Source organism: Pelophylax lessonae (genome assembly GCF_965119305.1).
Source record: "Pelophylax lessonae genome assembly, chromosome: 13".
Taxonomy (NCBI): domain Eukaryota; kingdom Metazoa; phylum Chordata; class Amphibia; order Anura; family Ranidae; genus Pelophylax; species Pelophylax lessonae.
The window spans coordinates 71,596,302-71,622,923 of record NC_138780.1 but is presented as its reverse complement, the minus strand read 5'-3'; the positions used below and the strand labels follow the sequence as shown (position 1 = coordinate 71,622,923).

Below are 26,622 nucleotides of genomic sequence, written 5' to 3'. Positions count from 1 at the left end.
GTCCCTCCATCCAGACGTTTTCCACCAGTTGTGCCTACGGTGGGGCACCCCGGATGTGGATCTGTTGGCATCACGATTCAACAGGAAAGTTCAGAGATTCGTGGCTCGCTCCCGCGATCCTCTAGCAGAAACCGCAGACGCACTGATCGCCCCGTGGGGGCAATACCAGCTAATATATGCCTTCCCTCCTCTCGCGTTACTGCCAAGACTTCTTCGCAGGATAGAGGAGGAAGGAATCCCAGTAATCCTGGTAGCTCCGGACTGGCCTCGTCGAGCTTGGTACGCCGACATGGTCAGACTGGTGGCGGACGTCCCGTGGAGACTTCCTCTCAGGGAGGATCTACTGTCTCAGGGACCGATCTTCCATCCTGCTTTACGATCGCTGGCTTTAACGGCCTGGCTATTGAGACCCAGGTGCTGAAGGACAAAGGTTTGTCAGCTTCAGTTATTCCTACTCTAGTTGAAGCAAGGAAAGCGACTTCCAGAAAGATTTATCATCGCACATGGAAGTCCTACATTGCATGGTGTGAACCTTTGGGGTTCCGTCCTCGATCTTATTCGATTAGTCGAATATTGGCTTTTCTGCAACAAGGGGTTGAGCAGAAACTGGCCTTGAGTACTATCAAGGGTCAGGTCTCAGCATTAGCCATCTTCTTTCAGAAGCCTTTGGCTACTCATTCCTTGGTGCGGAACTTCATCCAGGGGGTGCGACATCTGGCTCCGCCAGTGCACGCGCCGTTACCCCCCTGGGATCTTAATTTAGTGTTGTCGGTTCTTCAGAAACCTCCCTTTGAAGATATTAGGGAGATTCCTCTACCCACGTTGTCCCAGAAGGTGGCCTTCTTGGTGGCTATTACTTCTGCACGCAGGGTGTCAGAACTGGCCGCATTATCTTGTCGTTCACCATATCTGGTGGTTCATAGAGATAAGGTGGTTCTTCGTCCGAATCCATCCTTCCTACCAAAAGTGGTTTCAGAATTTCATCTGAATGAAGAAATTGTATTACCTTCCCTGTGTCCTAAGCCCAGTCATCCGCGAGAGTTTGCTTTACACTCCTTGGATGTGGTTCGGGCGATCAGGGTATACTTGAAAACGACAGACTCGTTTCGCAAGACGGATTCACTTTTTGTGATCCCAGATGGACCCAAAAAGGGGTTGCCTGCATCTGCCGCGACCATTTCCAGATGGATCAGACAGACGGTAGTGCAGGCTTATTCTATTAAGGGTCGGGAGCCCCCGTTCCCTGTTAAGGCGCACTCCACTCGGGCACTTAGTGCGTCATGGGCCTTTCGCCATCAGGCGTCAGTGGTCCAGGTGTGCAAGGCGGCTACCTGGTCGTCGGTGCATACCTTTTCTAAACATTATAAAGTTGATGTAATGGCATCGTCTGATGCCTCGTTTGGCCGCAAGGTTTTGCAGGCCGCAATTTGAGGAGACCAGTGGTCTACCTCGAGGGTTTTTTTCCGTTGGAAAATTTTTTCTTTAGTCTCATTCTTTGTTTATAATGAGCCTTTAAAACTTCTAGTTTGGCACCGGTTGGGCCTTCTAGATTGGATTTGATTTTGTCAATCCCACCCCTCATTTGTGGCACTGCTTCTGGATGTCCCAGCTCTTGAGAATCAAGAAGACTACGTCTGTCAATGAGCGATAGAGAAAAATGGATTTTTGTAAGATCTTACCGTAAAATCCTTTTCTCTTAAGCTCATTGACAGACGTAGTACCCGCCCCTCTATCATTGAGTTGGGTTGGGTTAAATTCTCTGTACTGCTTTAAACAGAACTGATTCCCTGTAGCAGAGAGAGGGAGGATATACCCTCAGGGACTGCCCCTAAGGTGGAGCCAGAACGTTTTGTCTTTCTGCCTAGTCCTACTCCTGCGGAGACAACATAACCCAGCTCTTGAGAATCAAGAAGACTACGTCTGTCAATGAGCTTAAGAGAAAAGGATTTTACGGTAAGATCTTACAAAAATCCATTTTTATCCATTTGCTTTTCAGGTGACCTGGAGCGAGAAGATGGAGGTAAGTATTATAAGTTTAGGGTGGAACTCCACTTTAAGGATGGTCCTAGAAGGACTGTCCGCTTCATCTGCGACCATTTCTAGATGGATCAGACAGCCAGTGACTCAGGCCTATTCGATTAAGGGTCAGGTTCCTCCTTTGCCTGTAAAGGCGCACACTACAGTGCTTCTTGGTCCTTTCTGTCATCGCTCAGTGCTTCTTGGTCCTTTCTGTCATCAGGCATCAATGTGCGAGGCGGTTACTTGGTCGTCCGTGCACACTTTCATAAAAAAAATGGATGTGTTGGCATCTGCGGATGCTTCTTTTGGCCGCAAGGTTTTGCAGGCTGCTGTTTAGGGGGCTTAATTCCTCTTTGGGGGTGTAATGTTTTTCAGATGAGCTACGGTTTAGCCTTGGGAATTTTTTCTTGCTGTTCCCACCCCTCATGTTTGACACTGCTTTGGGACATCCCAATGGTTAAGAAGATCAGACGCTGTCCATCAAGGAACGAAAGAGAAATTGGGATTGTTGACTTGCCATAAAATCCATTTCTCTAATGTTCATTGACGGACACAGCACACACCCCCTCTATGGAGTTGTAATACTTCTAACGCTGCTTGTAACAAAACTGAGTACCTATAGCAGAGAGGGGGGGGGGGGGTAATACCTCCTGGGACTGCCCATAGGCGTAGTCAAGTTCTTTTTCTGCCTAGTGTCCTCCTTCTGTAGGGGGCAGTATAACCCAATGATCAAGAAGATCAGGCGCTGTCTGTCCATAAACATCAGAGAAATGGATTTTACGGTAAGTCAGAAATCCCCATTTTTTTTTTTTTTTATTTTTTTTTTTTTTTAATCACTTTTACTGCTATTACTAGGAATGTAAACATCCCTTGTAATAGGAATAGGGCATGACAGGTCCTCTTTATGGAGAGATGTGGGGTCTACAAGACCCCACATCTCTCATCTAGGCAGTAAAGACTGAGATAAAAAAAAAAAGACCTCAGCCTTTCCAGCCGAGTATACAGCAGTGTTTTTACATCTGCCGGACATGACGTCATAACATGGCGCACAGGCCTCTGAAGGTCATAGAGACCTGAAAAGCCACTATGATTGTTTTAAGATGCAGGGAGTGGCAGCTGCAGGCATCATTCAGATATCTCCACTCAGTCTAGGACGTCGTATAATGGCCTTGGGCGGGAAGGGTTTAAATCTGTGTTCCTTCCCTAAATACGGTAAATTGCCCCCTGTTTAGGTTTGGGGTGGCTCCTTGGGACACTTTTCACTGCATGTATACTACTTTTTGGGTGTGCAGGGTAGGCAAAGGAGCATAGATGCTCCGAACGCACGCACTTCCTGATCCGCCTTTTCCTAACCGGATGTGACGTCTTTGACTCGAAAGCCGGCCTGGAACATGGCCACGAGTCTCACACAGCCACCACGGGACTGCGGGACACAGCTGCCCACCACCAGCTTCCCCACTGGACTACTCCAACCCTGGGCTGCATCGACTAGAATGGAAGCAGAAGAACCATCTTTCCTTTCACACTGTTCCACTTTTACCTCAAAGTGAGTCCTTATATTCCCTTCTATCTATAAATTTTCTACACTAAGCTGGCGCCGCTTTCTCTTGTTTCCTGTACTCCAGAGCTCCTCCTCGCTCCAGTTGGTAGCCACTGAATGTTGCCTCCCCACCACCGTTTGGAACACCCCTTCCTTCTGTTTTTTCCTTTTTTTTTTTTTTTTCCCCCACCTTTTTTTAATGTTTCACTCGAGCACCTATCCACATTAGTAGAGCACAGAGACACACTGTTTTTCCAGGGGGGGTTTTATACCTGGCAGGGGAGCCTGCCACGCCCCCCCCTGTCCTGCCTGTGCCTGCCCTGAGGCCTAGGGATCACTCCTGAGTCCCTGGGAGCCTCGTGGTGCCACACGGGGCCCCCATTTTCTTGTAGCCTTTTTGCTGTAATGCACGGTGGCCATGTTTGTGTAGTCCGACGGCCATTTTGTGGTGGTTTGCCATAGTAAACGGCAGCGGCCATGACAGTGGAACCCTATGGGCAGTGATTTCGGCATTGGGAGTCCCTCCGCATTCCCTTGTGCTGACTCCTGGATCCTTTCCTTTTCTGATCGCTGTACGTTGAGTGCAGATTTTCCTGGTGGCTGCGGTGCCTAGTTTCTGCACGGTGGTGAGTCTGGTGGGGTACTCTCCCTCTCTGCTAAGGATTGATTGGGGCTCTGTATCAAAAAGCAGTAGACCTCAACTATATGGTGATCATAAATACATAAATAAAGAAATATATTGTTGTAAATGCAAGATATCATCATACCCTGATGAAGACCCAAGGTCCCTGTGTCGTCACGCATAGGGGAGGGGCAAGGACGGATGGAACGCTGCACTGACTGAGTCAGTGAGGCTGTTGGCTGCTACCGCTAGACCGGGCTGCTGTTCACACCACACCACCACGATACCTATCTTATTCAGATGCTTATGAGATATTGGTGCACTGTAGCACCTTATAAATGTGAGTGATTTTGATCTTTTTTCAATAAATTTTAAAATAAAAGGATTTCAGCACTATTTTTTTTTTTTTCATTTGCATATGTGATATGTTTGCTGGGCATTGGAAGGAGCTATTTCATGTGAAGGATCCATATCTAGGAGGATTGGACAGACTCCTCTAAAAGCTTTCTGACTGTAGCTTAAATGCTAAGTCACACTTCATAAGGTGAGCGCCCGCTCACAAAGGGGGTGCACAGTTTGCTGTGAGAAGTTTTCACTGTGTCACCTTGGAGCACTCGCCGCTTTGTGGCTCTATTATCTGCACATATTCAGCACTATTGGCTCTTTTTGAAGAGGCTGCATTTGTACTCGCACTGGCTGAACAGGAGTAGTTTTGCACAAATGGACTTTGCACATGTGTGTTAATTTTTTTTATTTGTGATTTTTTTTTTTTTTTTTTTTTTTTTTCCCCCATCACTTATTTGGCACCAGTACCACTTTAGAAGATTTATTTTAAGTGGCTGTTCTTTTACTTGCACTAGCTCATTTAGCCTTTTTTTTTTTTTTACTACTGGATTTCTTGTATGCATTTACAACAATATATTTATTTATGATCACCATATATTTGATGTCTATTTATTATTGGGTCACATTTGGTCACTAATTGACTCACTACTAATTGCGCAGCATTTTTTTGATATATTGTTTTACACTGTGAGAGGTAGTGGAGTGCTTGCGGCAATTAATTTTAACCTGATTGCATTGTTATTGGGACTCTGTGACTGGCAATGGGGGTGTGCTGCCAGAGCGGTGGGGGTGTCCTTTAGTAGTGTTTTACACTGACTGAGGTCCTGGAGTTCTTTTTGTCCTGGGTGGAGTTGGCTTTTGGGCGACGGGCTGTCAAAAAAGCGCCCCCCGCCTCATCTGTCCCAACAGATCCTGAATCTGATTCGGCCATTACAGACGGTCACTCTGCATGGGTCTGATGCCAGCCTGTCTGGGTGGGGAGCCGTTCTCCACAGATATTCTCCTCAGGGGATCTGAACCCTGAGAGTCCAGACTACCAATCAATATCTTGGAGCTCCAAGCGATCAGACTGTGCCTGAAACATTGGATGGATCATCTCCAAGGATGGAGAAGATATTAGGGTAACTGGCGCTGCCAAATGCTAAATTAAAATGTAAAAGTGTGTCTCATAGATCTAGGTACATTAAAATGTTCCGAAAAAGTTATTACTGTGGGTGGTGGTCCCTATAATATAACTAATGGTCTTGATGGTAAGTCACAATAAATATTTAAAGATGTCAATAAATTAATAATAAAAAATTAACCATTCATCAATAAATATCACAAATAAATACTTGATAGCAATACACTAATAAGGTAACCCAATCAATAAAAGCAATTAAGTATCTCAAAAATTCAAAAAGTGGTGACTCTTAAAACAATTGGTGTGAACACTAGGTGGCAGTGTTGATCAAAATTAAGTAGAGATGTCTGAGTGACTAGAAAGTGCCAGGTGCTATAATTAAGTCAAAAATCTAAGTGAAGTGCAAAAAAATGGGTATCTAAGTAAAATCAAATAAATATAGAAACAAGCCAAGTAGTATAAAAATGCATAAGATGTGCCAAGTGGATGATAAAAAACACATAAATAGGTGAATTTCTGGTGGTTAAATAAATATGAATATAAATAATGATAAATTAGTCCATATTAAAAGTGAGAAAAAGTCCAAAGCAAAATATATGCTCGATATAATAGTCCAAAAACGTGCAATATGGTGATAGGACGTGCCAAAGAAAATCACATGGATAGAGGGGGTGTCTCCTGGTGTGGATCAGGATGTGGGTGCTGGGTGAGGGAATTCCGTGCTCCCCTTCCTAAAAAGCCCGCACTCACCAGAGAGCGGCACCCCTACAGGGGTAACCAGCGTTGGATAATTGGGGTAAAAACCCGGATGAACCTCGGTAAGCCTCTCCCTTCCTGGTGGAACCAGTGGTATTTCCTCCCTCAAATGGTGGTTAATGGGGATGAGCGATGTGCAAATAGGGTAATGAGCAGCGCTCCAGCAAGGATGATGTCCGGGATTATATGGGTAAAGAAACACTCATATAGTGAAGTACCGTAATGTATGTTCATTTATTAAGCAGATAAAATCAAGTACTCACATTTAAAAACCGGATAAAGCTTCTGTAAGAAAGTAGGGACCGCGAACCCCTCGTATAGCGGTATATCCGGACGCCGTGCGCCTCAACGGCCGGATGTGCGTCTCAAGGTGCGGAACTGACGTGCCTACGCTCTACGCGTTTCGTCATAAGACTGACGTCATCAGGAGCAGCGTGAGGCTACGTGAGTCCCGCTAGTATAAATCCTAAAACGTTGCCCGGCAACCGGAACAAGCGCCCAATCAGAAAAAGTATACTAGCGCGTCATCAGTTGGTGGGCAGATATGGTTAATGCAAAACTGCATAGAACTTGAAGCTCCACCCGATTTGGATTTTTCAACCAATGGGTTTTTAAATAGAGCCATAATCAGCAGTTGCTATGTAAAAGAGGAAAACCTGTTTATTTATTTAACGATAATTTAAATAGGTGACAGAGGAATATGTCGGGACCGTCCGAATTAGTGGTTGAGTATTAAGTGATAAATATAAGGATTTAAGCTAAAAGAACCATTAAAAAATAAAAAATATATAATCGGGAAGATAAAAACTTATTCATATGTATTTTGAATCTAAATAAAACCTATGATACAAATGATAAATATTAAGGAAAAAGTTGTATAATTTATATATATATGTTATAAGACTAAGTATACGGTGAAAGTAGGTATATAAAAAAGGAATAAAATGTAAAATTGATATAATATTGTGGCTTAAAATATTATAATATGATTATGATATAGTTCCAATGGCCTAATTAGTCTGGTGGTGGCACTAATGACAAGGGGAATATTACAACTATTCTAATTCTCTAAAGACAAATTAAGTAAGTGTATATAATATTATGATACAGTATATATGCGGGAATAAATATGTTAAATAATGTTTGTTATAAAAGGGATAATATATGCCTCTAGCTATGTTTAAACGATTAATAATAACATATTAAATGACCCAAATGATGTTTAAAATTGGTAATAGTGTTAGAAATACAAGGGATCTTGTATATGCATCGGGATACCATAAGTATCACGGGGTAATGTATATTATTAATAATGAGATATTGGAAGGCAATTGTGTTCCTGTGGACAGGCAACTGTGATACATACTATATAAAATCAATAGCAGAAAACATGATGACAGGATATCATATAAGTATGCATAAAGGCCTACATATCATAATTAAATATCTCCTGTGCTAATAACTAAGTGACATGTGGTATACCATAAAGACCAGATCATAAACAACAATTAAATTGGTTCAAAGGGTGTGTCAAAAAATAAAAGTAATAAGTTGTAGTGTGTTGCACTATTTAGTGTTAATCTCTATTTTATCTAAATGTGCTCAATGGTGAGACCAAGATAAAGTGGATAATTGACAAGTATATTGGTGAATGATTCTATAGTGATGGAAAATATCTAGATTTAGGTATTAGTATGTGAAAGGAGCCATATATAAAAATATGTATAAGTGTTGCCATATAGTGATGTTAGTCCAATTGGGGCTTATGACCACTGATATTGGTAGATTAAAAACGATAGAAAAACCTTATTAAAAAGACTAAAGACGTGTAGCTGCACTAAAAATCAGAGATAAAGCAATTCAAATCAATATCAAGGTTAAGTCCTCCGGGTTGAAGAGATTCAAGCAAGTAAATCCACTTAGTTTCATTTTGTGAGATCTTTCTAGTTTTATTCTCACCTCTCCAATGTTCCTTTATACTGTCTATTCCGTAGAAAATCAGCCCTCTAGGGTTCCGATTGTGAACCTCCTTAAAGTGTCTTGATAAACTGTGTTTGGGAAAACCTCTCTTTATATTTCCAATGTGTTCTCTGATACGAACCATTAAAGGCCTAGTGGTCCTCCCTATATATTGAAGTTTACAAGGACATTCGACAATATAAGTTACATGGGTACTATGGCATGTGATCAGATTTTTTATTTTAAAAGTTTTCTTGTTTACATTGGACTTAAATTGTGTGATCTTCTTCTTCTGTGCTGTGTTATTTCTGCAGGCTAAACAGTTACGACAGCGAACGAATCCTTTCATATCTGGAAAGAGTTTCACTTCCTTTGGGGGATTAATGACATTATGAACAAGTCTGTTTCTCAGTGTAGGTGCCCTACGATATATAAATTTCGGCCTACTTGGTAATATTTTGGAGAAGACTTTGTCCGATTTTAAAATAGGCCAGTACTTTTTAAAAATCTTTTCTAGTGACTTATATTGTTTATTAAAACCAGTTATGAAAGCATATTCCAAGTTGTTATCATTATTTCGAATTTTCGTTTTTAATAGTTCGTCTCTAGGCATATTTTTAATGTTACATAGTTACATAGTTACATAGTTACATAGTAGGCGAGGTTGAATAAAGACAATAGTCCATCCAGTTCAACCTGTGTAGGTGTGTGTGACTGTAATCATCTAACATAGCCCTCAATCTCCTGATCCTTGAGATGTAAGTCTAAGAGTCTTTTGAAAGTCACCATACTACCCGCAGAAACCACCTCTTGTGGTAGACAATTCCACAATCTTGTAGCCCTAACAGTAAAGAACCCCCCACGTTGCCTGAGGTTAAAACGCTTCTCCTCTAATCGCATTGTATGTCCTCGAGTCCTCATGCAATTCCTTCGAATGAACAGCTTTTCTTCTAAGCTGAGATCCCCATTAAGATATTTATAAATTGCTATCATGTCCCCTCTCAGACGTCTTTTCTCCAGGGAAAATAAATCGAGCGATTGCAGCCGCTCTTCATAGGTAAGGTCCTCCAACCCCCTAATCAGTTTAGTTGCCCTTCTCTGGACTTTCTCCAGCTCCAACACATCCCTCCTGAGGACTGGCGACCAGAACTGGACAGAATACTCCAGATGCGGTCGGACCAGAGTTTTATAAAGTGGAAGGATTATAGTCTTATCTCTGGAATACATCCCTTTCTTTATGCATGCTAATATTCTGTTGGCTTTGGAAGCTGCCGCTTGGCATTGCATGCTGTTGCCTAATCTATCATCAACTAAGACTCCCAAATCTTTCTCCATTTTTGATTCCCCCAAGGGTTCCCCTCCTAACGTGTATTGTGTTTTTATGTTTTTGGTCCCCAAGTGCAAAACCTTACACTTCTCCACATTAAACCTCATTTGCCATGTCGTTGCCCACTCCGTAATTTTGTCCAGGTCATTCTGTAGGATATCTGCTTCATGCTGTGCAGTTATTGCCCTGGCCAATTTTGTGTCATCTGCAAAAACTGATAACGAACTACTGATCCCTTCCTCAATGCTGTTTATGAATAAATTGAACAAGGTTGGTCCCAGGACTGAGCCCTGGGGCACCCCGCTTACTACCTCAGACCAGTCTGAGTATGCGCTGTTTATTACTACCCTTTGGACACGGCCTTTTAGCCAATTCCGTATCCAAGAGCAAACCCTGCTGTCGATACCTGCAGACCTTATTTTATAAATTAAGCGCTTGTGGGGAACTGTATCAAACGCCTTAGCGAAATCCAAGTACACCACATCCACTGGTCTCCCCCTATCTAGCTCACAGCTCACTTCCTCGTAGAATGCTAAGAGATTGGTTTGACAAGAACGCCCATTTGTAAACCCGTGCTGGTTACTACTGATGATGTTGTTGTCTTTAGCATACTCTACGATATAGTCCCTTATCATCCCCTCCAAAAGTTTACATATTATTGATGTCAGACTGACAGGCCTATAATTTCCCGGGATATGTCTCTGGCCCTTTTTGAATATCGGAATCACGTTAGCCTTCCTCCAATCCCCTCCAAATTCCTCCAAAATGTTATCTTTTGTTTTCTCTAAAATCAATCTGTCGTATCCTTTTTCCTCAAATCGTTTAGTTAGTTTTTCTGCTTGTATCTCGAAATCCTCAATATTAGTGCAATTTCTTCTGATCCTCATGTATTGTCCTTTGGGTATGTTTTGTTTCCATTTTGGATGGTGGCAGCTGGAGGTCGGGATATACCCATTTTTATCCGTGGGCTTAAAAAAGGTTCTGGTCTGTATTCTGTCTTCCTTTTTAAAAATCTGTAAATCTAAGAAATCAATTTGTTGTTGGTCATAGTGGGCTGTAAATTTAATCCCATAGGGGTTATTATTAAGTTGTTCAATAAAATTGTCTAAAGTGTCTTGTGCTCCTTCCCATACTAAAAAAATGTCATCTATGTATCTACGGTAAAACTGTAATTGTGAAATATTTTTTCCGTAGACCATCCTCTCCTCTAGCATATTCATAAAAATGTTGGCCACGCTGGGGGCATAACGTGCCCCCATGGCCACACCTTTTGTTTGTAGATAAAATGTCTTGTTATACCAGAAATAGTTTTTCTCCATGGCAAGTTGTAGTCCTTCTAAAATGTAGTTGATCTGTACTTGTCTTAGGTCTGTTTCCTCCGATAAAGCCTTTCTGACACTCTCAATTCCATCCTTCTGGTCTATGCTGGTGTAAAGTGAATTTGCGTCAATAGTCACCAGGATCTGTGTTTCTGTTGTTGTAAATCCTTGCAATTCTTTGATCAGTTGGGTGCTATCTTTTAAATATGATGTTCCGTTACTAACTAGTGGTTGGAGAAATGTATCCAAATATTCACCAAGTCGTGAAAACAGTGACTCGATCCCACTAACTATTGGCCTCCCTGGTGGTTTGTCCAACCTTTTGTGAAGTTTGGGGAGATAGTAGATGACGGGTGTCTTTGCTGCTTTTGGGAGTAGGTATGTGGCTTCCTTTTCTGTTAGTATTCCCAATCTAGTGCCTTTCTTGATGTAGGCTTCTAATTTTTTCTTGTATTCCTTCTTTGGGTTCTTAGATAATTGTTTATATGTACCAGGAACACTCAAGAGATTATGCATCTCATTTTCATAATCCTGTTTTCTAATAATCACAAGACCCCCTCCCTTGTCGGCTGGGCGTATAATCACATTTTTCTTCTTTTCAATTTCTGCTATGGTATTCCAGATTTTATTTTCTTTATTGTTATATGTTTTTAAGTTCTTAATATCATGTTCTACCATCTTCTTGAATGCCTGCATGCATTCATTATTTGGAACTTTGGGATTGAAAGTGGAGCGGTTCCTTAATTTGGTGTGTTTAAAAGAGTTGTTGTTGTCGGTGGCCCTCTGGGTTCCATTCATGTTAATGAACTTTTTAATATTTAATTTCCTTAAAAATCTCTGTACATCAATATATGCTTCAAATTTGTCTAAATTCTTGTTAGGGGCATATTTTAATCCTAAGTCTAAAATTTTCAATTCCTCTTGTGTAAAAACAGTGTCAGTGAGATTAAAAATTCCTTCTCCTAATATTCTCTTCTTCGTTTTCTTTCTCCCCCCACGTTTCCCTCTGGTCCGTTTCCTCCTTCCCATCGGTTGTTCCAAGTATTCGGCCTCCCAATATTCTGTTGGAAGGAGTTGGGATTCCTCCAACCTCTCTGGTATGGTATTCCTTGGTGGTAGGTGTTGCCTATTGGTCTGTTGTAATCCATGGGCCTTGGGGGTCCTCTCCAGTTTTGTACTCGTGGTTGGTTGTACCAACCTCCCTGTCTGGGGGGTCTCCCTCTGTTTCTTCCTTGAAAAAAATTCCCTTGTTCATAGGGTCCTTCATTCCTCCTGAATCCTCGGGATGGGTAGGATCCTCTCTCCATCAAGGGAGAGAATCTATTTGAAGTGGGAATCTGATATCTTGGAGACTCATAATTTAGGGGATGTTGATATCTTGGAGATTCATATCTTTGGGGGTATTGGTATCTTGGAGATTCGTATCTCTGGTTGAACGGTCTCCTTGGTTGGTTTCCACGGGGTGTTCTAGGGGCTTCATAATTTTCCCTGGTTCTCGGTGTTTCCTCTACACGGCTCTCTACGTTGTTCAATTTTATTGAACAACTTAATAATAACCCCTATGGGATTAAATTTACAGCCCACTATGACCAACAACAAATTGATTTCTTAGATTTACAGATTTTTAAAAAGGAAGACAGAATACAGACCAGAACCTTTTTTAAGCCCACGGATAAAAATGGGTATATCCCGACCTCCAGCTGCCACCATCCAAAATGGAAACAAAACATACCCAAAGGACAATACATGAGGATCAGAAGAAATTGCACTAATATTGAGGATTTTGAGATACAAGCAGAAAAACTAACTAAACGATTTGAGGAAAAAGGATACGACAGATTGATTTTAGAGAAAACAAAAGATAACATTAAAAATATGCCTAGAGACGAACTATTAAAAACGAAAATTCGAAATAATGATAACAACTTGGAATATGCTTTCATAACTGGTTTTAATAAACAATATAAGTCACTAGAAAAGATTTTTAAAAAGTACTGGCCTATTTTAAAATCGGACAAAGTCTTCTCCAAAATATTACCAAGTAGGCCGAAATTTATATATCGTAGGGCACCTACACTGAGAAACAGACTTGTTCATAATGTCATTAATCCCCCAAAGGAAGTGAAACTCTTTCCAGATATGAAAGGATTCGTTCGCTGTCGTAACTGTTTAGCCTGCAGAAATAACACAGCACAGAAGAAGAAGATCACACAATTTAAGTCCAATGTAAACAAGAAAACTTTTAAAATAAAAAATCTGATCACATGCCATAGTACCCATGTAACTTATATTGTCGAATGTCCTTGTAAACTTCAATATATAGGGAGGACCACTAGGCCTTTAATGGTTCGTATCAGAGAACACATTGGAAATATAAAGAGAGGTTTTCCCAAACACAGTTTATCAAGACACTTTAAGGAGGTTCACAATCGGAACCCTAGAGGGCTGATTTTCTACGGAATAGACAGTATAAAGGAACATTGGAGAGGTGAGAATAAAACTAGAAAGATCTCACAAAATGAAACTAAGTGGATTTACTTGCTTGAATCTCTTCAACCCGGAGGACTTAACCTTGATATTGATTTGAATTGCTTTATCTCTGATTTTTAGTGCAGCTACACGTCTTTAGTCTTTTTAATAAGGTTTTTCTATCGTTTTTAATCTACCAATATCAGTGGTCATAAGCCCCAATTGGACTAACATCACTATATGGCAACACTTATACATATTTTTATATATGGCTCCTTTCACATACTAATACCTAAATCTAGATATTTTCCATCACTATAGAATCATTCACCAATATACTTGTCAATTATCCACTTTATCTTGGTCTCACCATTGAGCACATTTAGATAAAATAGAGATTAACACTAAATAGTGCAACACACTACAACTTATTACTTTTATTTTTTGACACACCCTTTGAACCAATTTAATTGTTGTTTATGATCTGGTCTTTATGGTATACCACATGTCACTTAGTTATTAGCACAGGAGATATTTAATTATGATATGTAGGCCTTTATGCATACTTATATGATATCCTGTCATCATGTTTTCTGCTATTGATTTTATATAGTATGTATCACAGTTGCCTGTCCACAGGAACACAATTGCCTTCCAATATCTCATTATTAATAATATACATTACCCCGTGATACTTATGGTATCCCGATGCATATACAAGATCCCTTGTATTTCTAACACTATTACCAATTTTAAACATCATTTGGGTCATTTAATATGTTATTATTAATCGTTTAAACATAGCTAGAGGCATATATTATCCCTTTTATAACAAACATTATTTAACATATTTATTCCCGCATATATACTGTATCATAATATTATATACACTTACTTAATTTGTCTTTAGAGAATTAGAATAGTTGTAATATTCCCCTTGTCATTAGTGCCACCACCAGACTAATTAGGCCATTGGAACTATATCATAATCATATTATAATATTTTAAGCCACAATATTATATCAATTTTACATTTTATTCCTTTTTTATATACCTACTTTCACCGTATACTTAGTCTTATAACATATATATATAAATTATACAACTTTTTCCTTAATATTTATCATTTGTATCATAGGTTTTATTTAGATTCAAAATACATATGAATAAGTTTTTATCTTCCCGATTATATATTTTTTATTTTTTAATGGTTCTTTTAGCTTAAATCCTTATATTTATCACTTAATACTCAACCACTAATTCGGACGGTCCCGACATATTCCTCTGTCACCTATTTAAATTATCGTTAAATAAATAAACAGGTTTTCCTCTTTTACATAGCAACTGCTGATTATGGCTCTATTTAAAAACCCATTGGTTGAAAAATCCAAATCGGGTGGAGCTTCAAGTTCTATGCAGTTTTGCATTAACCATATCTGCCCACCAACTGATGACGCGCTAGTATACTTTTTCTGATTGGGCGCTTGTTCCGGTTGCCGGGCAACGTTTTAGGATTTATACTAGCGGGACTCACGTAGCCTCACGCTGCTCCTGATGACGTCAGTCTTATGACGAAACGCGTAGAGCGTAGGCACGTCAGTTCCGCACCTTGAGACGCACATCCGGCCGTTGAGGCGCACGGCGTCCGGATATACCGCTATACGAGGGGTTCGCGGTCCCTACTTTCTTACAGAAGCTTTATCCGGTTTTTAAATGTGAGTACTTGATTTTATCTGCTTAATAAATGAACATACATTACGGTACTTCACTATATGAGTGTTTCTTTACCCATATAATCCCGGACATCATCCTTGCTGGAGCGCTGCTCATTACCCTATTTGCACATCGCTCATCCCCATTAACCACCATTTGAGGGAGGAAATACCACTGGTTCCACCAGGAAGGGAGAGGCTTACCGAGGTTCATCCGGGTTTTTACCCCAATTATCCAACGCTGGTTACCCCTGTAGGGGTGCCGCTCTCTGGTGAGTGCGGGCTTTTTAGGAAGGGGAGCACGGAATTCCCTCACCCAGCACCCACATCCTGATCCACACCAGGAGACACCCCCTCTATCCATGTGATTTTCTTTGGCACGTCCTATCACCATATTGCACGTTTTTGGACTATTATATCGAGCATATATTTTGCTTTGGACTTTTTCTCACTTTTAATATGGACTAATTTATCATTATTTATATTCATATTTATTTAACCACCAGAAATTCACCTATTTATGTGTTTTTTATCATCCACTTGGCACATCTTATGCATTTTTATACTACTTGGCTTGTTTCTATATTTATTTGATTTTACTTAGATACCCATTTTTTTGCACTTCACTTAGATTTTTGACTTAATTATAGCACCTGGCACTTTCTAGTCACTCAGACATCTCTACTTAATTTTGATCAACACTGCCACCTAGTGTTCACACCAATTGTTTTAAGAGTCACCACTTTTTGAATTTTTGAGATACTTAATTGCTTTTATTGATTGGGTTACCTTATTAGTGTATTGCTATCAAGTATTTATTTGTGATATTTATTGATGAATGGTTAATTTTTTATTATTAATTTATTGACATCTTTAAATATTTATTGTGACTTACCATCAAGACCATTAGTTATATTATAGGGACCACCACCCACAGTAATAACTTTTTCGGAACATTTTAATGTACCTAGATCTATGAGACACACTTTTACATTTTAATTTAGCATTTGGCAGCGCCAGTTACCCTAATATCTTCTCCATTTTCAGATATAGTCTTACTATATTTTTGGGGTAGGCTGCAGCCAACCACACAATTAGATCCATTAGCGCGGAATTCTTTCTTCAATATCATCTCCAAGGATGTCCAGTGCGCATTCAATCGGACAATGCCATGGCTTATGTCAATCACCTAGGGGGCACAAGAAGTGTCCTGGAGGTAGCTGGCATTCTCAGGTGGGTAGAACGCACGTTCCAGCACTTTCTGCCATACACATTCCCTGGGATTTGCAGGCTGCTGTTTAAAGGATTTGGTCCTCTTTGAGGGTGTATTGTTTTTTTCAGGGGAGCTCCAGTTTTTTTGGTTGAGCCCCTGTTGCCTGGTTGGCTACTGTTTTTTAGCCTTGGGAATTTTTTACTGTTTCCGCTCCTCATGTTTAACACTGCTTTGGGATGTCCCAATGGTTAAGGAGCTGTGTCTGTCAGTGAACGAAAGAGAAAATAGGATTTTTGACTTGCCGTAAAATCTATTTCTCTGATGTTTATTGATGGACATAGCAGCCACCCCTCTGTGGAGATGTTTTGTCTCTGACCCTGCTTTTAACAAAACGGAATACCTTTAGCAGAGAGAGGGAGTATACCCCCTGGGACTTCCCATAGGTGTAACCAGACTTTTTTTATCCTGCCTAGTGTCCTACTCCTGTAGGGGGCAGTATAACCCAATGGTTAAGAATATGTCTGTCAGTGTCTGTCAATGAACATCAGAGAAATGTATTTTCTCTATCGCTCATTGACAGACGTAGTCCTCGGTGATACAGCACCTTCGGGTTATGTTGCCTCCACAGGAGTAGGACTAGACAGGAAATAAAATGCTCTGGCCACACCCTAGGGGCAGTCCCAGAGGGTATATCCTCTCTCTCTCTGCCTCAGCAAATCAGTTTTTTTCTGTCTAGTCAGGAGTAAGGACCTAGATACCTTGCTGGGATCTTCGGTCCTGGCAGGATTTTTTTCTTAGAAAATAATTTTTTAAGACAGCTTTTTTTCTCAGTGTTCCTGTGAGATCTTCAAGCAAGAAAGCTGAACTGGGCGACGGGCGGGATGTTGAGATCCAGTGGTCACCCCAGTTCAGCCTACGAGCGCGTGCAGGCCCTAGCTCCGCGCTGGGTCGGCCGCGACATAGTCCCACTGGACGGGGACTGACCCTGCGAGTTAAACGTCTCGCTGAAACGCCAAAGACCATGAGTCACGGCGCGCGTATTGGTCGACAGCCCTCCCACCCCGGTGGAGAGGGGTACTGTCAGGAGTTGGCGCCCGCCTGGTTCCGGTATGGTGAGTAGTATGTTCCCCCTTTCCCCCTGACGGGTCTTGTGGTGAACGCGGGCCCCTCTCTGTAATGGTAAGGATGGGTTCCCCTCTATCCTATAACATGTCACAGATCCCCCTAATTGAGTGTGATTTTTGTGTACAAGAAGCCAGGAGGCTTGGTTTGGGAGCTGACAATCTAATTGTAAAGATGTGTAAATGATTGTAGTCAGTGGCAGTACTAGAACTTTACTGTGATAGTATAAGGTATCCTACCTGTCAGTAGCCACAGGGCGATGTCTATACATGTATACTGCATTCCAGATCATTCCTCCAGCTAAGCAGCGGACCGCATACGGCCCGCTAGGGTCCGGTACCTCCGACCACGCTGACCACCATGAGGGTGAAGGGTTGTGAGGCCGAGATCCTTCTGCAGACATGCCGCTATTCTGTGCAGGCCGCCGCCATTGTCTGGTAGATCGCACGAGGCCGCCATTTTGGTGTAGCCTCGTGTCTCCAGCATGGGGGCGGCCATGTTTGAGGTGACTCAAACACCTCATGGAGCCAGGGGGAGGAGCCGGCAGGCGTGTTAAGGGGCGGAGCCGCCTCTTTTACCCAGGAAATAGGGCCAAAGACTTCCTGTCTGTAACAAGACAAGCACTGAGCAAGCTGATGAAAACTTCTGTGCATCAGGGATGAGCCTTGGGGTCTGTCTCTCTCTCTGTGGGGTCCAAAAAGGCAGGTAACACTGAGGGGTGCTGTTGCGACTGGGGGACACAAAAAAAAAAAAAAAAAGTTTTTTACTTTGTAATTTTTTGTCGCTGGCAAGTGTCTTGTATAATCATTGACCCTGCCGCATAGGTATCCCCACCTGATCCCCTCAAGGTGGCCGCAGGACCCTCCAGTACCCCACTTGTTTTTAATGCATTATCGGCAATTTTGGAGTCTTTGGTATCCCAGGTGGAGGTGGCCTGTCAGGGACGGGGGTCAAGTAGCGACCCCCGCCTACCCCTATTGTTTATCAGATACTTCAGATACGGAATCGGAACTGGTCAATGCAGTTGCAGGTCCCTCTTAGGGGGCTGTTGTCTCAGGTAATATCTCCTCAGCAGTGAGGAGCACGTTTCTGCCTCCGCCATAGCACAAGAGTGGTGGATGCACTAGTTGTGTCCGTCCGGGAAACCTTTAGTCTTGAGGTTACACCGGCAGAGGTAGCTGAGACTGAGATTCCTTTTTGGTACTTGTTAGCCTACCAAAAGGGCGAAGGATTTTCCTTTACCCAAATGGGGTCGTTTTGAAACGAACCCCTGTTATTTCCAAACGCATGGCTAGGTGCTATCCGTTTGAGGAATTCCTCTTTATAGGATAGACGGTACCACCTGCTGTCTTGCCACAGACTGTTAGGATAAAAAGACCTCGTAACTAATGAGGACCTTCCTTTTCTGCGCATATAGAGTTGTTCGTTCCGCGAGGGCGGGCGATAAGGCGAAACCCTCCAAAGCCCCTTTAGAGGGGTTTCAAAGGGCGCTGGTCGGGTAAACAAAGAGTCCGGCTCAGCCAAGCCTGAAGAATATAGCCTGATGCTCCCCTACCCATCTCTGGGGTGGGGGGGGATGTCTTCACCGGTTTCTGGAGGACACAGGATCGAGTTTCGATCACTTCCACCGGTGCGATTCTGCCCTTCTAACATTGAACGGTTTCAGGGGCTCTATTCGAACCTATTCACAATGCCCAGGAAAGAGGGCAAGGTGCGTCCAAATCTGGACTTGGGAAGAAATAGAGTCCATCCGTACAGTGGTGGCCTCCCTGCATAAAAGAGATTTCCTGGCGTCCATAGACATATAGGATGCCTATCTTTATATCCCCATCATCGCAGGACATCAGCGTTTTTTCGCTTTCCCAAAGATCATCCCTGGTTCCCACCAGGAGACTGAACTATCTGGGCCTAAGGTTGGATACATCCTGGGCAAGAGAGTTTCTCCTTGCTGGGAAACTCCAGAAGGTTCAGTCAACGATTCGGATGTTGCTGTCCGTCATTTGGCTGGGACTGATGGTGGCCTTCTTAGAGGCAGTACCGTATACCCAGTCTCATACCCAAATTCTCCTGAAGGAGATTCTTTTTTAATGGAATCAGAATTCCGATTCCCTGGACAATCGTATCCGGTTGAGCGAGCGGACCAGGAAGTCTCCGATGCTCAACCAGGGGAAGTCATTTCTTCCGATAGTATCCAGATTACCAATAAGGGTATCTGAATTGAGAGCGATCAGATTTTGTCTGATTTACTGGATCGAGCAGCTCTAGAGCAGCCCGATTCGGATCCAATCGCATATGGCCTCTTCATCCAGAGGTTTTTTCCCTAGCTGTCCCTTCATTGGGACATCCCGGATGTGGATCTGTTGGCACCTTGGCCTAACAGGAAGGTGCGGAGGTTTGTAGCTCGCGCCACGATCCTCTAGCGGACGCAGCAGAAACGCTGATCGCCCCGTGGGGGCAGTATCAGCTACGGCATGCCTTCCATCCTCTCAAGTTGCTGCGGGAACTTCTTCGCAGGATAGAGGTGGAGGGAATTCCAGTTATTCTGGAAATTCTGGATTGACCTCGTCAAGCCTGGTACGCCGACTTGGCGAGGCTAGTCGCGGACGCTCCTTGGAGACTTCCTCTCAGGGAGGATTTGCGGTCTCAGGGACCGATCTTCCATCTTGCTTTACAGTCGCTGGCTTAATGGCCTGGCCATTGAGACCCAGGTACTGAAGGACAAGGGAGTGTCAGCTTCAGTTATTCCTACCTCCCAGTTAAAGCAAGGAAAGCGACTTCCAGCACATGGAAGTCTTATATTGCATGGTGTGAATCTATTGGATTTTCCCCACATACCTATTCGGTGACCCGAATTTTGGTCTGTCTGCAACAAGGGGTTGAGCAGAAACTATCCTTGAGCACGATCAAGGGTCAGGTTTTCGGCGTTAGCAATCTTCTTTCAAGAAACCTTTGGCTAATCATTCCTTGGTGCGGAATTTCATCCAGGGGGTGCGACATCTGGCTCCGCCAGTGCGCGCACCCTTACCGCCTGGTATCTTAATTTAGTGTGGTCGGTTCTTCAGAAACTTCTCTTTGAAGATATTAGGGAGATTCCCTTGCTTACATTCCCAGAAGGTGGCCTTCTTGGTGGCCATTACTTCTCTACGCAGGGTGTCAGAACTGGCCGCATTATCCTGTCGTTCCCCAGATCTGGTGGTTCATAGGGATAAGGTGGTTCTTCTTCCGAATCCATCCTTCCTTCCTAAAGTGGTTTTCGTAAGACGGACTCACTTTTTGTGATCACGGATAGCCCTTGAAGGGGGTTGCCTGTGTCTGCCGCGACCATATCTACATGGATCAGTCAGACGGTGGTACAGGCTTATTCTATTAAGGGTCGGAATCCTCCGTTCCCTGTTAGGGCGCACTTCACTCGAGCGCTCAGTACTTCCTGGGCCTTTCGCCATCAGGCGTCAGTGGTCCAGGTATGTAAAGCGGCCACCTGGTCGTCGGTACATACCTTTACAAAATTTTATAAAATTGATGTGATGGCATCGGCGGATGCCTCATTTGGCCGCAAGGTTTTGCAGGCCGCAATTTGAGGAGACCGGTGGTCTACCTCGAGGGTTTTTTTCTGTTTGAAAATTTTTTTGTTGAGTCTCATCATTAAGGATGAGCATTGTAAACTTCTAGTTGGCATCGGTTGGGCCTTCTAGATTTGGATTTGATTTCCATTTTCCCACCCCTCATTTGTGATACTGCTCTGGGACTTCCCGAAGGTGCTGTATCACCGAGGACTACGTCTGTCAATGAGCGATAGAGAAAAATGGATTTTTGTAAAATCTTACCGTAAAATCCTTTTCTCTTAGCTCATTGACAGACGTAGTACCCGCCCCTCTGTTTTTTTGAGTTGGGTTGGGTTAAATTCTCTAAAGACTGCTTTTATGACATAACTGATTTGCTGAGGCAGAGAGAGAGAGAGAGAGGATATACCCTCTGGGACTGCCCCTAGGGTGTGGCCAGAGCATTTTATTTCCTGTCTAGTCCTACTCCTGTGGAGGCAACATAACCCGAAGGTGCTGTATCACCGAGGACTACGTCTGTCAATGAGCTAAGAGAAAAGGATTTTACGGTAAGATTTTACAAAAATCCATTTTTACGGTAAGTCAAAAATCCCTCAGACGCAATTTTTTGTGAAAAAATGCATTTTAATGAATTAAGAAAAAAAAAAAAAAAAAAAAAAAAACAGTAGTTATACCACTTATTTGTAGAATGTGAAAGATGTTACACTGAGAATCGTGAAAGAATCGTGATCTTTATTCTAAGCAAAAAATTGTGATTCTCATTCTTATCCAGAATCATGCAGCTCTATCACACATTCACAAATTCTCATTGTACAGACACTTCTACTGCGTTTTTGCATTATTTAAATGTTTGAGTACTGAGTCTTTGGATATAATCTCAAAAAGGATTGACAGAGCTGGCAGACCCTTTGCTCAGTGTGGGAGCTTTTAGTGCTTATTGGATTTCAATGTTGGTCATGATTTAAATGCCTTCTATCCTAATATAACATTGTTTCAATCATTTTTGCAGCTGAATATGGAGGAGCTGGCATGGGTTACATGGAACATGTTTTGGTAGTGGAGGAAATCTCACGTGTATCTGGAGCCATTGGTCTAAGTTATGGTGCCCATTCCAACCTCTGTATAAACCAGCTGGTGAGAAATGGGAGTGAAGCCCAAAAAGAAAAATATCTTCCTAAGGTATGATCTACAATGATACCTCACGTTAATGGCTAAGGCTCCATGCACGCTAGCTTAAACTGCTTCTAGCAGCAGCTTTTGATCCTTTTTTTCCTTTGCCTTTAGAAATCCAGCTTTTGGGTCATCAGTTAAGGACGCGGTGGCCACCAGCTGCCTAATACCCAGCTAGACACTAAATGACAGCCCAAAAAGTGCTAAAAGCTGGAACAAAATCACTAAATTATGAGCATTTTTGTTCGAGTTTTTCTGGCGTTTATAACAGCTCCTAGTGTGCATGGAGCATAATTCTTTAAATTGTTTAAGTAAACCTGACACTGGTAATACCTATTGTAAAAAGCATTATCTTAGATCTTATTGGTGTTACCTGCTTCAGTAAATACTATGCCTCCAATTTCTTTCCTTGGGTTTTCCAACGTTTTTTTTTTTTTACACCCCACAGTACGCTGTGGTTGACTTTCCACGTGTCACACAGATGATGATGATGATTTGGGGTTTCCTTGTGACAACTTTTCTGCTATAGTACAGTTTTACTGTGGAATCATAACAGTAGCGCAAACGTGAATGGTTGGTACCTGGGTCACGGAAGTATCTAAAAGGAGTTTGTGAATGTAGATCCATTTTATAAGAATTTCAGCTGTCTTTGTATATATGTACAGTATCTCACAAAAGTGAGAACACCCCTCACATTTTTGTAAATGTTTTATCATATCTTTTAATTTGATATTACTGAAGAAATGACACTTTGCTTCAATGTAAAGTAGTGAGTGTACAGCTTGTAAGGCACTGTAAATTTGCTGTCTCCTCAAAATAACTCAAAACACAGCCATTAATGTCTAAACTGCTGGCAACAAAAGTGAGTACACCCCCGAAGTGAAAAAGTCCAAACTAAGGCCCAATTAGCCATTTTCCCGCCCTGGTGTCATGTGACTCATTCGTTTTACAAGGTTTAAGGTTTGAATGGGGAGCAGGTGTGTTAAATATTGTTATTGCTCTCACTCTCTCTTACTGGTCACTGGAGGTTCAACATGGCACCTCATGACAAACTGAGGATTTGATGGCCTAGGCTATAAGATTGCCAAGACCCTGAAACTGAGCTGTAGCACAATGGCCAAGACCATAAAGCGGTTTAACTGGACAGGTTCCACTCAGAACAGGCCTTGCCATGGTCGACAGAAGAAGTTGAGTGCACGTGCTCAGCATCCTATTGAGAGGTTGTCTTTGGGAAATAGACGTATGAGTGCTGCCAGTATTGCTGAAGAGGTTCAAGGAGTGGGGGTTAGCCTGCCGGTGCTCAGACCATACGCCGCACACTGCATCAAATTGGTCTGCATGGCTGTCGTCCCAGAAGGAAGCCTCTTCTAAAGATGATGTACAAGAAAGCCCGCAAACAGTTTGCTGAAGACAAGCAGACTAAGGACATGGATTACTGGAACCATGTCCTATGGTCTGATGAGCCCAAGATAAACTTATTTTGTTCAGATGGTGTTAAGCGTGTGTGGCGGCAACCAGGTGAGGAGTACAAAGACAAGTGTGTCTTGCCTACAGTCAAGCATGGTGGTGGGAGTGACATGATTGCTGGTGCTGGCACTGGGGAGCTACAGTTCATTGAGGGAATCATGAATGCCAACATGTACTGTGACCTACTGAAGCAGAGCATGATCCCCCCCCCCCCTCCTTTCGCAGACATGGCTGCAAGGCAGTATTCCAACATAACGACCCCAAACACTTTTCCAAGACGACCACTGCCTTGCTAAAGAAGCTGGGAGTAAAGGTGATGGACTGACCAAGCATTTCTCCAGACCTTAACACTATTGAGCATCTGTGGGGCATCCTCAAACCGAAGGTAGAGGAGCGCAAGGTCTCTAACATCCACCAGCAGCGTGATGTCGCCATGGAGGAGTGGAAGAGGACTCCAGTGGCAACCTGTGAAGCTTTGGTGAACTCCATGCCCAAGAGGGTTAAGGCAGTGCTGTAAAATATTGACACTTTGAGCACAATTTGGACATTTTCACATAGGGGTGTACTGTCTTTTGTTGCCAACAGTTTAGACATTAAAGCGGAGTTCCGGGCACAGATGTCATTTTTTGCTGAACATACCCCCGGGACAGTCAGGGCTAGCACATTCCACAATGGCTAGCCTCTGATCTGTCCCGGTTCGCACTTACCTTTTAGAAGAAATACTTACTTAGAAAATTTCTTCCACAGCGTTTCCATCTCTGTTGTGGGCAGCTGAAGCCGGCGCGGTCCTCTTCTCTGTCTTCTTCCGCGTCTTCGTGTCCCAGAATGCACTGCACCGGCCCCTCTCGTCACTTCCGGTGCGGCGCCGCATTCCTAAACAGCTTCTGGGCATGCCCAGAAGCTGTTTAGCAGGTGCCGTCGCATTGATTCCTGGGAGCTATGACGTTTAGCTCCCAGGAATCATCGCGAGGCAGGAAGTGACGGGGTGAGCCTCGGCGCTGGAGGAGGAAGCAGTCATAGGTGAGTATTTACGATCTTCAATAAAAAGGTAAGTAAACAAAAAAAATAAAAATAACTATCCAATTCCTTTTCAGGTGAGCTCTACCTAAATCGTTTTTGTGCCCGGAACTCCGCTTTAAAGGCTGTGTTTGGGTTATTTTGAGGGGACAGCAAATTTACACTGTTATACAAGCTGTACACTCCTTACTTTACATTGTAGAAATTTCTTCAGTGTTGTCACATGAAAAGATATAAAAAAAATTATTTTAAAAAAATGTAAGGGGTGTAATTACTTTTGTGAGATAGAGTATATGTGTTTTAATCTAAATCTATATTGGGTTTCCACATCAATTGTAAAGCAATTAAAGGAGCCATTCTACTTAACGTATATTTTAGGGATTCCGTCCTGAGCGGAAAATAAAATACCAATATATGGAGCAAACTATTGTAGGGACAACTGGAATTAGAACAAAGTTATGAAGATATATTCTATATGAAAGATCAAATGTGGATAGACAAAGCTGACTCTTCTTCTCTCTTGTGGCATTATGAACAGCATCTGTATATTTTCACATATGTTTAGGTTAGTAGCAGGCAGCAACATCTGTATTGTCAGTTCTCTCAATGCTGCCTGACTGTTTGGGAGATAGGCATCTGGCTCATGTACGCTTTGCCCATGGTATTCATTATCATTCTTGTTAAGTTCTGCCCCGCCTGTCTGTGGACTACAAACCCAATTTCAAAAAAGTTGGGACACTGTACAAATTGTGAGTAAAAAAGGAATGGACTAATTTACAAATCTCATAAAATTATATTTTATTCACAATATAATATAAATAACATATCGAATGTTGAAAGTAAAAAAAATTGATATGTCATGCCAAATATTGGCTCATTTTGGATTTCATGAGAGCTACACATTCCAAAAAAGTTGGGACAGGTAGCAATAAGTGGCCGGAAAATTTAAATGTACATATAAGGAACAGCTGGAGGAGCACTTTGCAACTTATTAGGTCAATTGGCAACATGATTGGGTATAAAAAGAGCCTCTCAGAGTGGCAGTGTCTCTCAGAAATCAAGATGGGCAGAGGATCACCAATTCCCCCAATGCTTCAGCAAAAAATAGTGGAGCAATATCAGAAAGGAGTTTCTCAGATAAATATTTCAAAGAGTTTGATGTTTTCATCATCTACAGTGCATAATATCATCCAAAGATTCAGAGAATCTGGAACAACCTCTGTGCGTAAGGGTCAAGACCGGAAAACCATACTGGATGCCCGTGATCTTCGGGCCCTTAGACGGCACTGCATCACATACAGGAATGCTACTGTAATGGAAATCACAACATGGGCTCAGGAATACTTCCAGAAAACTTTGTCGGTGAACACAATCCACCGTGCCATTCGCCGTTGCCGGCTAAAACTCTATAGGCCAAAAAAGAAGCCATATCTAAACATGATCCAGAAGCGCAGGCGTTTTCTCTGGGCCAAGGCTCATTTAAAATGGACTGTGGCAAAGTGGAAAACTGTTCTGTGGTCAGACGAATCAAAATTTAAAGTTTTTTTTGAAAACTGGGACGCCATGTCATCTGGACTAAAGAGGACAAGGACAAACCAAGTTGTTAGCGCTCAGTTCAGAAGCCTGCGTCTCTGATGGTATGGGGTGGCATGGGCAGCTTATACACCATTAATGCTAAAAGGTATATCCAAATTCTAGAACAACATATGCTCCCATCCAGACGTCGTCTCTTTCAGGGAAGGCCTTGCATTTTCCAACATGACAATGCCAGACTACATACTGCATCAGTTACAACATCATGGCTGCATAGAAGAAGGATCCGGGTACTGAAATGGCCAGCCTGCAGTCCAGATCTTTCACCCATAGAAAACATTTGGCGCAT

General features: G+C 42.4%; 1 protein-coding gene across 1 annotated transcript in view; it reads left to right on the top strand.

Annotated features, from left to right (window-relative positions):
* IVD (isovaleryl-CoA dehydrogenase) overlaps window positions 1-26,622 on the top strand; it is a 137,589-nt gene that overhangs the window by 30,355 nt on the left and 80,612 nt on the right. Inside the window, exon 4 of the mRNA XM_082275408.1 lies at window positions 22,096-22,265. Coding sequence (XP_082131534.1) covers window positions 22,096-22,265 — 170 coding nt within the window. The remainder of the gene's footprint in view (window positions 1-22,095; window positions 22,266-26,622) is intronic.